General features: G+C 39.9%; 1 protein-coding gene across 2 annotated transcripts in view; it reads right to left on the bottom strand.

The window, feature by feature from the left end:
* Window positions 1-15,164, bottom strand: part of LOC124613077 (claspin) — a 195,951-nt gene that overhangs the window by 114,871 nt on the left and 65,916 nt on the right. For both annotated transcript variants that reach the window (XM_047141662.1, XM_047141661.1), the window contains exons 3-5: window positions 14,095-14,334; window positions 13,723-13,916; window positions 609-1,958 (exon numbers count right to left, since the gene is read on the bottom strand). In XM_047141662.1, the coding sequence (XP_046997618.1) occupies window positions 609-1,958; window positions 13,723-13,916; window positions 14,095-14,334 (1,784 nt within the window). The remainder of the gene's footprint in view (window positions 1-608; window positions 1,959-13,722; window positions 13,917-14,094; window positions 14,335-15,164) is intronic.

The raw sequence follows: 15,164 nt of genomic DNA, 5'->3' as shown, positions 1-15,164 counted from the left end.
TCAATAAGCCATGTCATACAGATTCTGAAACCTTCCAAACCCAACACCAGTTCTTCCATACTACAAAGGTAATTGCCCCTCCACCACATTGTTCCAGTAATCCCTCTTGCCAACAACTTCAGAAGATCTTGTCTTCAGCTAATCTCTTCCTACTCCATTGCCTTACCCTTTCTTTTCCAGTCATATGCCATTCCATTCCTCCACTGTCCCACTACTGCACTCTTTCTTCCTCCACACTTCTCACTCTCATGATCTACCCATGCAGTTTTGCGATTGTTACCTTATTTAATCCTGAGTTTCCCACCACCACTGAGAATCACATCTTCATCTAGCATGCCTTCAAATGCTTCCCTATCCCTTATTTACTCCTCATATCTCATTTCATCCACCCCAAGCCCTCCTCACCCTACTAACATGCCTCATCCATTTTCCCTAGCAACGATTCTTAAACAATTGTGTGTTCGTGTAAGCATCAACATGTTGCAGGTACGTGGTTTTCTTTGATTGTTTTTGTTTACTGTTTCCATACTGGAATTTCCATTACTGTAACAACCATAAATATTACTCTTACACAGACTAAAGCTTGTTAAACATGCAGAGATCCTTACCTGACTTCCAAATTTTTCTTGTTAACAGGTTTCTTCTTGGCAGCCGAATGTTTAATAAACCTCTCGATAAGTGCATTGACACCACTGGGAGTTTTTGTAACACATGCATCCAAATCAATAATCTCATCAGGATCCCCTTTGAGTTGTGGTTTAAAGAATGTATTAATCCTGCTCTGAAATTTCACATTTTTAGATTTATTTGAAGTACAAGCTCTTACTGCTTCATGTGAAGCATCTTTGCTGCCACGATTGTCTGCCACATCATTATTGCTCTTAATGCTGTCCATAATTTCTGTCTTTGCCACCTCGATATTTATAGTACTTTTAAAAGGGTCATTATCCTGCTTATGTAGATTTGTAACACTTGTCAAACCATTAGTCTCAATTTCACTGGTCCTTGTACCTCCTAGTTCCTTGACACTTTCACTGGCTTTTGCACAATTATCTGGAGAAGTATTACTAACAGAACCCTCTGCAATTGACGCCTCTAGATCTGGACACACTTTTCTAGATTCATGGGAAGAATTCGGTAAAATCCCTTCTGTGTCTGACTTCGGAGCTCCAGATGTGGATACTGAACTATTATCAGAACTTTTCTGTATTTCTGTTGCAGATAGCTTAGTTTCAGTTTTTGTCTCTGGCTCAGATGTAACGTCACTTGAATTCAAGGGTGGCCCCAGTGTTTCTGACATTACGTCCTTGTCTTGACACAAATCAACTGTGTCACTTACAGTGTAATGCAAGACTAAATCCTGTGAACCCATGTTAAATACATCCAGCATTGAAACATTTTCTGAATAACTCACTGTGTGGTCATCTACAGTAGAATCACAAGCATTATCATCACATATCATGCCACAACCTACAGTTTTTTTTGTCACCTCACTCCCTGCCTTGTTGTGTAGTGTACATTTACTATCAGAAGTGATATTTGGGTTGCTGACAACATTACTTTTTTTATCTGCACTCCTGACATCTGAATGATCTTTACTAATTTCATGGGATTGGGCACTGTCAGTGTCATATGTAGCAGATGACTTCTCTGCACTGGTTGGCATTTGATCACACTCCAGTCCATTTTGCTTAACACTACAGTTTGTATCAGATTGATCAGTATTTTCATCATCAACTTGCCCAGTTTGTGTAACTAGTATGTTTGATGAAGTAACATCATTTGCAATTTGTGAGGATATGGAAACTCCTTTATCAGAAAAATTTTCACCTGAATTACTTAGATCAGACACCTTGGGTTGTTCATCAAGTACCTTATTGCTAGTATCACTGTCAGAATCATCTGATTCAGATTTATAAAAAACTTCAGCCTCTTTCTCTCTCTCTTCAAGATCTTTCCTGCAAAAGAGCAAGACAAATTACAATTTAAAAAATGAAACAAACGTGTTCACCACAGTCCTGAAAACCTCATCATGCACAATGGAAAATAAAGACATTACAACTGTCAAACAGCAAGGTTCTGATCACAACGGAGTAAAACTCAATAGTTCACAGTTTGACAAAGACACAACTTTGTTTAAAGGTACCTTTCAGACAGAGTTCTGAAAGTGGATATTGTTACACTGTGGATGCAGACAAAAAATGAGGAAAAATGTAGAAAAAACACAATGAGAACTTGTGCATCCATAAGCAGGATTACACACAGAACTCATAAGTGGCAGTAAAATGAAAATGAAATTGCTGGAAAAAAGTAAGTAAACTGTTCATTATGTCAAAAGTAATCGCCATATCTGATAATACCTTTATCCTAGTGAGAGACAAGACAGTCACCATGACTGTACCCAGGCATTCACCTCTCCATCTGAATCAAACCAAAGGCCACAAATGTCTTTCTTCAGGGCTCCCACAATACAGAAATCCCATGGGAAGAGATCGGGAATGTATGGAGGATGTGTTAGGGCTTTTCATCTAAAAACTTCTGCACTGTTCTCTAAACAGTCTTGGCAAAATGTGAGCCAAGTAAATTAGACAGAATACTCTGAAAAAAGCTGCTGTTTCCTCAAGTACATTACATAGCTGCTATTTCTCTCCCATTGGTAACTTAATACTTACTTGGTATTTTTAAAATACAATACTTACATCTGTAACAACAGAGGCCTGTTTACGGTGCACTACTGCTTGTCACACAGCTTTACAATGAACGCTATTATTTGTCATGAAGCTAACAGAACTTTTTCAATCCAAAAAATTTAGGTATCCATATAATTTGTAGTAGCTAATGAGGTACACTTTTAATTTTCTTTTGAATTAGCAGATTTTCAATTTCTTGCTTTTCATTTGATGGGAGCTTGTTACACACACTCTGAACTGCAGACACACAGGCTATGTCTCCATTAAAATTGTTTGTGTGTGTTTGATTGCAATAGTATAAATCACAACTCAGCTGAAACAATGTTTTCTATTTTGTCAGTAAAGAATTTCAAGATCCTTAAAAGGGTCTCTGCAGAACATGTGGTTATCTGCTTTATATAATTTCCTTACTGTTTGCTTCTGCTGGATAAACATTTTATTTACTCATGATGCACTGCTCAGAAGATAATTCTACAAGACAACAAGAAGTAGAAATATACAAAATCTGACAACACTCTTGTTTTCAAATCAACACAAAGTGAGAGACTTCAAAGGACAAAACATGCTGAACTGACCCTTGTGATTAGTTTATCTATGTACTGACTCCATTTTAACTAGTTATACAGGAAGACACAAAGAATTTTACACAGTTTGCTCCATTTATTGTAGGACTTATAATCTACTTCTGGTACTAGCAATTAATTTTTGCTTGTTTGAAATCAAACAATGAGTCTTAATGAGATTGAGACTCAGAACTGTGAACCGTTTACTCTATTCAGTTATCATTTGGACCATGTCTGGTATGGTCGAGTTTGGACCCTTGACTGATATGCCTCTTAACATTAACAAAAATTATAGTTTCAGAACCATCCTTTAAATACATTGAAAGATCATTTTTGTAAATTAGAAACAATAATTGATCCAGATCCTCAAGGGCCCCCTCATGCTATGTCTCCCTGTTCTGAGGACAGTTTCTTACCTGTGAAACAGTCTCATAGGCTGACCCACTGCTTTTTGTTATGATAGTAAGAAACCATTTGCAAAAAGTGATGCATCAATGCCATAACACTTTAGTTTACCCAGGAGAATTTTTTAGGCGCAAAATCAAAGGTTTTGGCAAATTCACAAAATATATTAAGGATATAATTTTTCCTGTTTAGCTCTGCCGGCACACCATTTGTGACACATTATATGTTGAAGAATACTTATGAAAGAAAAGATAAAGTGACAGGCAGTTAACAAGTTCTGATCAGATGAATGAGTCAGTATTCTAACAATGTAGGCCACTTTCTCAAACACCTGAGAAAGCTGGAATGAGGTAAGTGGGTCAGTAATTAGAGAAGATTTGATTACCTCTAGTTACAACAGAATATTTAAGTGTGTCAGGAAATATGCCGCGAGTCACTGATGGTTTACAAATGTAACTTAAGGGTAGTCCCATCAAATAAGCATGAGACTTTAAAATTTTCATCATAGCTAGCAATTTAATACCTTTTAGCCACCTGATGAATTTTGTAATCTCCATAAGAATTACAGTTTTTGAAACAAATATCTGTCAGTGCTGCATGTTATACTTGCACCAATATACTGCACAAATAATCTTTATTTAGCAGTTTATTACTGGGAGTAATGTTTGCAGCCGCAGTGAGGAAATAATTGTTTTGTTTAGTGGTCAATTATTTCAAAGTGTCATCATTTCTACAAGATATATTTTCTAAGGGCTTGGTTTCACCCAGATCTTAATTTTATTTTATTATTTTTTTTTTTTTTTTTGTTTCATTTTTGTTTCTTGTTTAATAATGTGCCAAGTGATTTTTGCATTTTATTTTTTTGAAGATAGTGCACAACTTTTGTTTTTCAATAGCAGACTAGAGGCTTTTAGAACACTGATGGTACTGGAGTTTCAAGTTTTGATTACAACTTGACCTCTGAATCTGTTAGAGCTCTCTCCTCCTAGCACAAAATACTTTACTCCCAGTAATTACTCTTCCTCCTTCCAATTTTACACTTGTTTTTCTATGGGAAATACTAAACTTAAGTGCTGTAGGAATGTGCCCTGATACGCACAACACACATCTATTAACATTCCATCTATTCTTTCTATTATCTCTTCTCAGACTGCTACATGCAACACGCCACCAACCTTGCAGGTGTGAACTCCTGGCAGCTGCAGCTCAGGTCATCTAGCTTCATGGCCCTGGAGATAGATTAAAACAGTCTGGCATTGACACAACTATGCAGAGTTGTTTTCAACCCAACCTCCAGCAGCTGCCACACAGCAATGCACATACCATAGTAAACAGCACTGAATTGCAGACCCATTTCTCTTCTGAGAATTCACGTTCCTCCTGAATGCCACACGTGTATCCTTGCATCAAACAGGTATTTAGGGTACCATCCACTCACTCTACAGCCAGTGCACATTCTGGGCTTGTGATGTCCATGCTTAGCAGCCTATCAATCAAAGTTATCACTCAGCTCTCGTGAACATTCCAGACTTACACCGGCCATGCTTAGTAGCCACCTACCAGAATTCACTGTCAAAATCATCATCTCCCGGAATTTCATCTCTGCCGTCTTCGATCTCACACCTCGCAGGACCTCATCTTCGACTGTCCTTGAACTCACCATCTCACTGGACCTCACCTTCAACAGTCCATGAGCAGACTGTCACGCTGGATTGCAATGTCAGTGATACACATCCAGTCAAAAATGTTCCAGTGCAACCAAGTAATGCAGATTTAGGTCCCAATAAATTGTGCTGTGTGTATTTTGTTCATTAGAGTTAACAAACATATCATTGCTCCCGATTACATCCACTGGGTCATGTTTTCCCCCTCGGTCCCAAATGCAAAAGTGGCTATCGGACATTCTTACACTTGTGATGCTTTCTCTTTCCACTTCATAGTGACCCATGGATCCACCAGTTCTGCAATGCAAGCAGAAGTTACAGCTCCGGGTACAGCAGCAACACTTTCAGCATGACCTGATGCTGAGGCTCCTCAAACAGAATGTGAAAGTAGTCCATTCTTACAACATACTGGTGCCAGGTTCGCACCCGAGGAGAAGCCATATCGTCCAGTGCCTTCTGACATCACTCATATGTTCTGACAAGTCTCCAGCCACTGCTGCTCCAGCTAAGCCCGTCGCCCAATGGCCACAGACACTTGCTGCCATGGTACCCCCCCCCCATTTCTTCCATTCCTTTGGTCTCACTTTCTGCCTCTCTTCCTGCACCCACTGCGCGCACGGATCAAACTGACAATCAGTAATTCCTGTGCCAGTTCCCCAAGGATTCTCACCTACTGCTCTCTTACCCTTGGTAGAGTCTTCTTTCTCATACATCGCCAAGGCTCTACCCACATCTCCAGTCCTCCTGGGACCTTCCCCTTAAGGCTGTGGATATCGCATCAAATGTGACACATTCAATGCATCTACCCTCACTCTGTCAGAGGCTTCTCAGTGACCTCACTTGCTGATAGTGTGGGTATCAAGTCTTCATCGGCGCTCTCCAGCATCCTCACCTAGTGAGGGTATCAAGTTTACATTGGCATTCTCCAGCATCCTCACCACACTGTGGCCGTTCTGCTGCCCCATGCTTCTATTCGGCAGTTGCTCTCATTTGGTTTTGCAATCGCCCATCCCAGGGATCACTTTCCCAGCCCCGGGAGCCCTCCTCAATGCAGCTGTCACATGGTCTCCAAGATGGCTCCTCCCCTTCTTTCTTATGGGAGGTGAGTTATTGTTTCCTCTCAGGCTGCCGCATGTTACATATATCACTAACCATACAGGCACATTCTGTGGGCTACAGCAACTATGTGATATGTTCATATGGTCTGTTTGCATACGTATAGTTTACAGCTGCCATCAATTCTCAATTTTACCATCCTGCACTTGAAACCAGTTGTGGAAGTAACCATTGCCCAGATACTTTGGCTTCAAAGTCCTTTTTCCCCGCTGCAACAGCTGTATCACCCCTAAAACTTACTTAAAAAAAGATCTACTATTTAATACTCTCAAACTCTTCTTCTCTGCAATATGTATATTACACTCCAGTTACAAAATGTACACTGCATTTAATAGTTGCTTACAACTTCAAGCTACACAGAATTTTCAATTACAAACTCTCTTGTACATCATCAGAAGTGCCAACCAACGATTAACTTCACTGAGACAGCAACAGCAATGTCTCTAACTCCCGGCGGTTCCACAAAACGGAGTATACCAGGTGTACTGTTATGAAATGAGCGTTAAGATACAAATGTGTCGATAGGGAACATTTGTTGTGAACGAGCCTTAATTTTTTGTTTGTTTGGTTGGTATGACACCTGTCAAAGATATTTAGTTTACATCAAGTCATGCAACAAACAACATCATATGTTTTGATCGCGTTAACAATGTCGAATTTTGTACCAGAAAGTGATGATTTGTGGAAAGCATTAATTTTTTGTTTTCATTTAAAAAAAAGTGCTGCAGTGTCGCATCGTATGCTTGTTGAGGCAAATGGTTATCATCCTCTATCAGAAGCAACATGCAAAAGATGGTTTCAACGGTTCAGAAATAATGATTTTGATGTAAGAAATGAAGAATGTGGAAGACCACCAAAAAAGTTCGAAGACGCTGAATTGCAAGCAATATTGGATGAAGATGATGCTTTGAGTCAGAAGAAAATGGAAGCAATGCTAAATGTTGCACAACAAACAATTTCTGGCCGTTTGAAAGCTATGGGAAAGATCCAAAAGTGTGGAAAATGGGTGCCACATGAATTGAATGAAAGAGAGATGGAAAACCGAAAAACCATTTGTCAAATGTTGCTTCAAAGACATGAAAGAAAATCAATTTTGCATCGAATTGTTACTGGCGATGAAAAATGGATTTATTTTAAGAACCCTAAACGGGAAAAATCATGGGTTAATCTGGAACAACCATCAACATCGACTGCAAAACCAGATCATTCGGCAAGAAGACAATGCTCTGTGTTTGGTGGGATTAGAAAGGTGTGGTGTATCATGAGCTTCTAAAGCCCGGTGAAACTGTGAATACTAATCGCTACAGACAACAAATGATCAATTTGAGCTATGCATTGATCAAAAAAAGACCAGAATGGGCCAGAAGACATGGCAAAGTAATTTTCTTACGTGATAATGCACCTGCACACAAAGCAAAACTGGTTCAGGATGTAATCAAAACACGTGGCTGGGAGCTGCTACCCCACCCGCCATATTCACCAGACTTGGCCCCTTCTGACTACCATTTGTTTTCATCAATGGGAAACGCATTGGCTGAGGAACACTTCGATTCCTACGAAGAAGTCAAAAATTGGGTGTCTGATTGGTTTGCTTCAAAAGACGAAGATTTCTATAGGCGTGGTGTCCACAAATTGCCAGAAAGATGGTCAAAATGTATAGAAATCAATGGTCAGTACTTTGAATAATTTTTTTTACTTTTCAATTCAAAATTATTGTTTCATTTTCACAAAAAACGCTCATTTCACACCGGTACACCTGGTATCACCTAGGCAGGATATCTGCATCATGGAGTAATCGCTCACTGCACTGGCAGCCTCAATGCACCATAACATCACTGTTCATTACCCCATTCCACAGATATGCTGTGTTCACCACAGCACATGGTACACGCACAAAGAATACCAAAAATTCTGCACACAGAAAGCAGGTCACACAAGTCTACTAAAATAACATGAACATCCTTTTAAAAACTGTGGATATCATTCATTTGATTGAAAGATCAAAGTAAAACATATTAAGCAATCTGTTACACTTCCACGTCCACTAGCTACATGGCCCTCTGGAGTTCAATGGCAGCAGTATGGCAAAGACACAACCACAACCTTTTATTTTCAACCTAACCTCCAGCAGCCATCACAATACCACAGGGTGCCAGCTTCATCTATAGCACCGCGTGTATCACAGTAAATGGCGCTATATGAGGTGCGACAATAAAGTAATGAGACTGATGTGAAAAAAAATGTTGCTTACTGTTTTAGTCAAGTTTAGTGTTGTCTCCTTCAAAGTAGTTCCCTTCTGATTGCACACACTTTTTCCAGAGCTTCTGCCATTGATGGCAACTTTTCTGGAACTCACCTTCTGAAATATCCTCCAAGACCCTCATCACAGCTTTTCGGACATCTTGTGCTGTTTGAAAATGGTGTCCCTTGACTGCCGATTTGGCACTTGGAAATAGAAAAAAGTCGCACAGAGCGATATCTGGTGAATAAGGTGGCTGTGGTAGTACTGAAATTTGTTTTGAGGTTAAAAATTGCTGTACTGACAAAGCAGTATGGGATGGTGCATTATCATGATGCAGAATCAAATTATCACCAATGTTGGCATGGACACAAAGAACTCTTTTACGAAGTCTTTCTAAAATTTCTTTGTAGTAATATTGGTTAACTGTTTGTCCAGGAGGCACCCACTCTTTATCAACAATTCCCTTGGAATCAAAGAAGCACACAAGAATGCATTTCACTTTTGACTTTGACATGCAAACTTTTTTGGTCTGGGTGATCCCTTTGAGCACCATTGCGAACTTTGGCGTTTTGTCTCTGGATCGAACTGGAAAAAAAAAACTTTCATCACCAGTAGTGATAACACGGCTCAACAATTCTGGATTGATTTCCATTTGCTTTAACAGATCAGCTGCCACATTTTTCTGTGTCTCTCGCTGTTGCGGTGTGACATTTTTGCGGATCATATTTGCACAACTCTATCTCATACCAAGATCTTCTGTTCTTATTAGACGAACCATTTCTCGATTGATGTTCAGTTCTTCTGCAATCATTTTCAGGGATAATCTTCGATCAGATCGTACGAGTTCATGCACCCTGGCCAAGTTGACATCCGTCTGTGAGGTTGATGGTCATCCACTGCAGTCTTCATCTTCAACATTCATTCTGCCTTCACTAAACATTTTATGCCAACGAAAAACTTGAGCTCTTGACATAACCTCCTCTCCAGAAGCCTTCTGAAGCTTACCATAAGTTGTCGTTGCGTTTTCACCCAATTTAACGCAAAAAGAAATGGCGTACCATTGCACAATATTAGGCGGTTCCATTTACGTGACAAGAGACACAAACACACATTAACAACTCACGACTGAGCAGTTGCATCGATATGCCGCTTAGACTAAAGGGAGCTTATAGACCAAGGTCAAAGCCTGCACTGTTGCCACATCTTGCACAGAACTCAGTCTCATTACTTTATTGTCGCACCTCGTAATTGTGGGCACTGCTTTTCTTCCATGAAGTCATGTGTCTGCTAATGCTGCACTTGTATCCTTGTACCAGGCAGGTATTTAGTGTGCAGCCTGGTTACTCTGCAGCCAATGAACACTCCTGGCTTACTTCAGCTTTGCTTAGCAGCCCACCAATCAGAGTTCTCACTCAGCTCTCGCTCATGCTCTGGGCTTACACCAGGCATACTCTACAGGCCATCAATCAGCATTTATAGTCAAGCAATCGCCTTGCAGGAGTTCGTCTGTGCCATCCTTGAGTTCATGCCTTGCTGCACCTTATATCAGTTGTCATCGAGCTCATGCCTCACTGGATCTCGTCTTCAACTGTCCACAAGTTCAGCACCTCACAGGACTTCAACATTAATGACAGACCTTCAATCAAGAACATTCCAGTGTGTTGTTAGTGTTGCCCTTTAGCCAACTAAATAGTGTGGACTCGTGTGTCAAGGAACTAACTGTGTTGTATTTTGTTCATTAGATGTAATAAACATATTACTATACCCGCCTACCTGGGTAGATACATCGTGGTGAGCTGCCCCCCCCCCCCCCCTCGGTCGCAAATGCAAAACTTTCGTTTCCTTGTACAGATATAAGAAGCAAAGTGAAACAGAGTAAGAGAAAAGTGTGTTACACAGCCAGGACCACAAATTCAAGTGTGTTTGGTGAGAGAATAATATGAAAAGGGAAGGGAAAAAGGTCCCTTATTTCCTGTTGGACAGGTTGTTAAGACGACAGCAACATTGCTGTATGCCCACCTAAACTATCAGTGCCAATTATTCATCTCCCAAAGTATTGGTGCAAGCATGGTAGACAGACCAAGGATTTTTTTGCTGTATTCCAAGAGATGAGAAAAGACCACAACAAGCAACCAATTTAGGGCAAGTAGGTAACAGTAATGTTGACGTATACAGCTGAAGACTGAAATGCATGACAAAATATACACATACCACTGGCACGGTGTCTCACGAAAGACATCCAGGAGAGGACTACAGCTTGCGCGGCAGGTTTCCCAGCGGTTTCCACTGCATCTGCTGGTTGTTGCTATGTGTAGTTCTCGCACACCAACACTTTGCATGTGCCCCCTACACTGTGTGATTGAGTGTACTGGCTTATTTTGAGTTTTTTGTCCAGTTTAATCACTAAAAATATTGTTGCTAGACATTCTTACTGCAACTGCACCAAGTCCGGGGCTTTCTCTGCCCATATGTTGCTGGGCCCGGTCCTCAGACAGAAATACCATAAGCATGTCTTCTATACTCTGCAATTGAGTGTTCGGGTGTTTTGAGCTTTCTGGCAAGTTTCCATTCAGTATGGTAAACATGAAAGATCAATGAATATGAAGATAGTAACTGTTCTGAAAGAACAGATACCAATGATGACCATGCAACTTTTCTAGAAAGAAATGATAATTAATCGAAACCCTCAGCTGCCAACAGGTGTTGTTGATATAACTCAATGGGGACAGCTGAAAATGTGTGCCCCGACCAGGACTCAAACCCGGGATCTCCTGCTTACATGGCAGACGCTCTACCCATCTGATCCACCGAGGGCATAGAGGATAGCGTGACTGCAGGGACTTATCCCTTGCATGCTTCCGGTGAAACCCACATTCCCAACTGTCCACAACCTACATTCGTAATGTTCCTAAAGGATATTTGCCCATTCACTCATTACTCACTCCAACTAAGGCAAAGTGTGCGCATTTGCACAGAAGAAGGTCAATGGCCGGGTAGCTTTTAACTATATGAAGATAGTAACTGTTCCGAAAGAACAGATACCAATGATGTCCATAAGCAAGAGACCAGTAAGCAGGAGATCCTGGGTTCGAGTCCCGGTTGGGGGCACAAATTTTCAGCTGTCCCCATTGAGGTATATCAGCAACACCTGTTGGCAGCTGAGGGTTTCAATTAAGGTTCAATGAATGTTTCTTTTGATGAACTATGGAAAAACAGAATCATATGTGGAATGTCGGCTTGAATTCAAATGAAAATTTCCCGGTATGCAAGTTGCCAATGATTCAACGATACGTACATTGGAGAAGGAATTTCAAGAGACCAGATCTGTGATACACAAATAAAGATAGATAACCTAGAACCTAGTGTTTTAACCAAAAATAAATTAGATGAGACAGGGGGGTCCCTGAAAAGACATCTGAGAAAATCTCCATGCAATTTGGTACTTTATATTGGTGTGTCAAGACCATCTGCTCGTAGATCTTTGCACAAACTGAAAATGAAACCATACAAAAGAACAGTAGCACATCAACTGAGGAACTCAGATACTGTTGCTCAAGCTCATTATTGCTACTGGCTATTACAGTCTGTGCCTGAGATGCCTGTTTCCGATACAGTATGGCTGTATTTGTCAGGATACATAAATTCTCAGAACACTCAACACTGGAGCTCCGAGAATCCTCATGAATTCATCAACAACCTCTGCACGACACGAAAAAGGAGTGTGGGGTGCAATTAATGCAAGAAGAATTATTAGACCAAACTTTTTACATGAAACAATACATTCCGAGAGGTATGTGAACAATATACTGCATTCTTCCCCCTCCCCCCCCCCCCTGAAGACTAACACCTAGTGAAAAGATATGCGGTTATTTCATGCAGTACAATGCAAGACCCACACTGCCAATGGTTCTATGACAGTAATACGAAATGTTTTTGATAAGATAATTGACTGGTCTCCTCATTCTCCAGATCTAAATCTGTGTAATTTTTATCTTCGGGGAATATTAAAAAACTAAGTGTATACAACCAATCCCCACACACTAGCATAGTTGGAAGACAGGTTCAGCTGATCATTTCCCGGATTTTGGCATCCGAAATTCATCAAGTGTTTGCTAATGTGTTCAGGAAATGTCAGGCTGCTCTTCCTACAGAGGGACATTGTTTTGAGCGCACACTGTAAATAAAGGTGAGTTTAAGTTAATCTAATGCCTATTCTGTTTATGATTAATTCAGAGGAAGCACGTGCACAATCGACTACCAACAGATTAGTGTCCAAGAGTCAAGTGCTGCTGCAGCTGGCAGATGCAGATGCATCAGCGGCAGCCGGTGGCCATTCCAAGTGACTTGTGCAATCCCTCCTAGGCATCTTTCATGAGACACCCTGTATTACAATGATGAAATTTTGCACAACTGTTGAGCAAAGATTGCTTATTTTGAATGGTATGCCATTGTCATGCACTGAAAATAACAAATGTGTCAATTCTCTGTATGTCCATTTTTTCAGAGATGTTTCAGGACCCATCTGTTCACTACAGGATGTCGAATCAAACACCTTTCAGCCATCTAATGTCCAAACTTATTTTATTTGGTTACCAGTTTTGGCAATTTATTACATCATCTTCAGGCCCCTGACTGATGTGTGGGAGGATTCCACCTCAGTTCTGCTCAAAATAGAGGCCAGCATTCAAGTACTGGTATCTATAGATTTCTGCTTGCTATAGCAATTACTTCCACCATCACCTGCTGGCCCCTATTTTGGCAGAACTGAGGCGGGACCTTCCTTCACATCTGTCAGGGGCCTGAAGATGGCGTAGTAAATCACCGAAACTGGTAGCCAAATAAAGTAAGTCTGGCCATTAGAGGCCTGAAAGGTATGTGATTCTACACAATGTGTCAGTTTTCTTCTCCCAATCAGCTAGCCTACATATTTATTTTATTGTAAAGAAAATTCTCATTTGTCCCCTGTACTCAAATGATTATACTATACAAAAATTTCAAACAATAAATTATTTCAGTCTGGAGCTAAAAAAAAGATGCAGTACCAGATAAGTCCAAGGTTTTTTGTAGCCTCCGAAATTTCTTTTACAGCTGATACAACAGGTTTCCGCCTTTGCAGGAATTCCTTAATACTGTGCTGCTTAGGGCGATGGTACGGCAATGACAAACGAGACTGGCGAAGCAATCTCTGTGTTTCACTGTGAATGTTATCTATTTCACTCTTTGCAGCAGTTTTGGCCTGTGGAAGGATGATTGTGAGCATCATTATTTGAAAAGAGAAATTTACAACTACGAGACTGAACATGACAAATTTAAAACATTCAATCAAATGACTGAACTACACCAATCAGTAACATATTACACCACTTAAGAATTAAAAACAAACAAAATTAATTGATTCATTGTTGGTGTCTTGCCTTCCGAGATGCTGGTTGTCTGGTTGGTTTCATGGGTTTCTTTAACTTCTGTGAAGATGAGAGTTCAATATCCATGGAGGTAGTGGTAGGAAAAATCTCCTTTTCATCCTCATTGTTACTGCTCCCTCCAGCACGGCTGTCTCTGATGTATGTAGAATCACCTTCTTTGTTTTCACCGTCATCACTATTATCATCATCTGTGCTTTCAGCATCATATAAATCCTTATTTTGGAACAGTGACTGTATATGGAGGAACATTAATTGAGCAAAGTTTATAAAATCAATCTATTACTATTTTCAAAAGTGGTTTCCTTATTAGAGGAACAAGTAGAAATATATATTTAATTAAATACAGCAACAGCAGCAAAATCAACAACTAAGACAGGAAATTCTCTCTCAACTCCTTCGCAGCTTCTTTAGAACGAGTTAAATACATTATCTTACCCATGTTACAGTAAGATACATATCAATAACAGTGAAGACTAAAGTAATGAGGAAAAGAGAGAGTGAGATTTTTGTTTAGCCCAATGGTGCAACTGATTTTGTTTAGCCCAGTGGTGTGGCTAATGGTATAAGCTGAAAGCTGTACTCAGTATCTCACAAATTCATAAAAATACTTTTGTACAATTAACACACTTTTGATGAAATGAAGACTGATATGGTTCAAAGATTTTAACGTAAAAGAATTAAAGTAATATGTTTGGTTACACTACTAGATTACCAATAATAAATGAAAAGCACTAGTTTGTTTTTGTTCTACAGCAAAGCAAACTAGTGCTTTTCATTTATTATAATGTTGTTCTACCAAGAACGGACTGAAGATTCAGTTAACCAGATCACCAATACCTTAACATCCCACAATAAATCAAACAGGGTAGCTAGAACACTAATGTTTAAAAACTGTTACATTTATAAATATCATAACGTGAAGTACCAAATAGGTTTACAGCAATGGAACAGTGTACTGGCACAAACAAACAAAATAAAATTGTGGTTCAGTGTCCTCAGTATGTAACAAAAATTAAGAGTTTACTGTACTGCCAACATCAATGTCAATAGAACGGGAACAA

This window comes from Schistocerca americana, chromosome 4, assembly GCF_021461395.2.
Source record: "Schistocerca americana isolate TAMUIC-IGC-003095 chromosome 4, iqSchAmer2.1, whole genome shotgun sequence".
Taxonomy (NCBI): Eukaryota; Metazoa; Arthropoda; class Insecta; order Orthoptera; family Acrididae; genus Schistocerca; species Schistocerca americana.
Note: the sequence above shows the minus strand (reverse complement) of the source record. Positions and strands in the feature narration are given on the sequence as shown.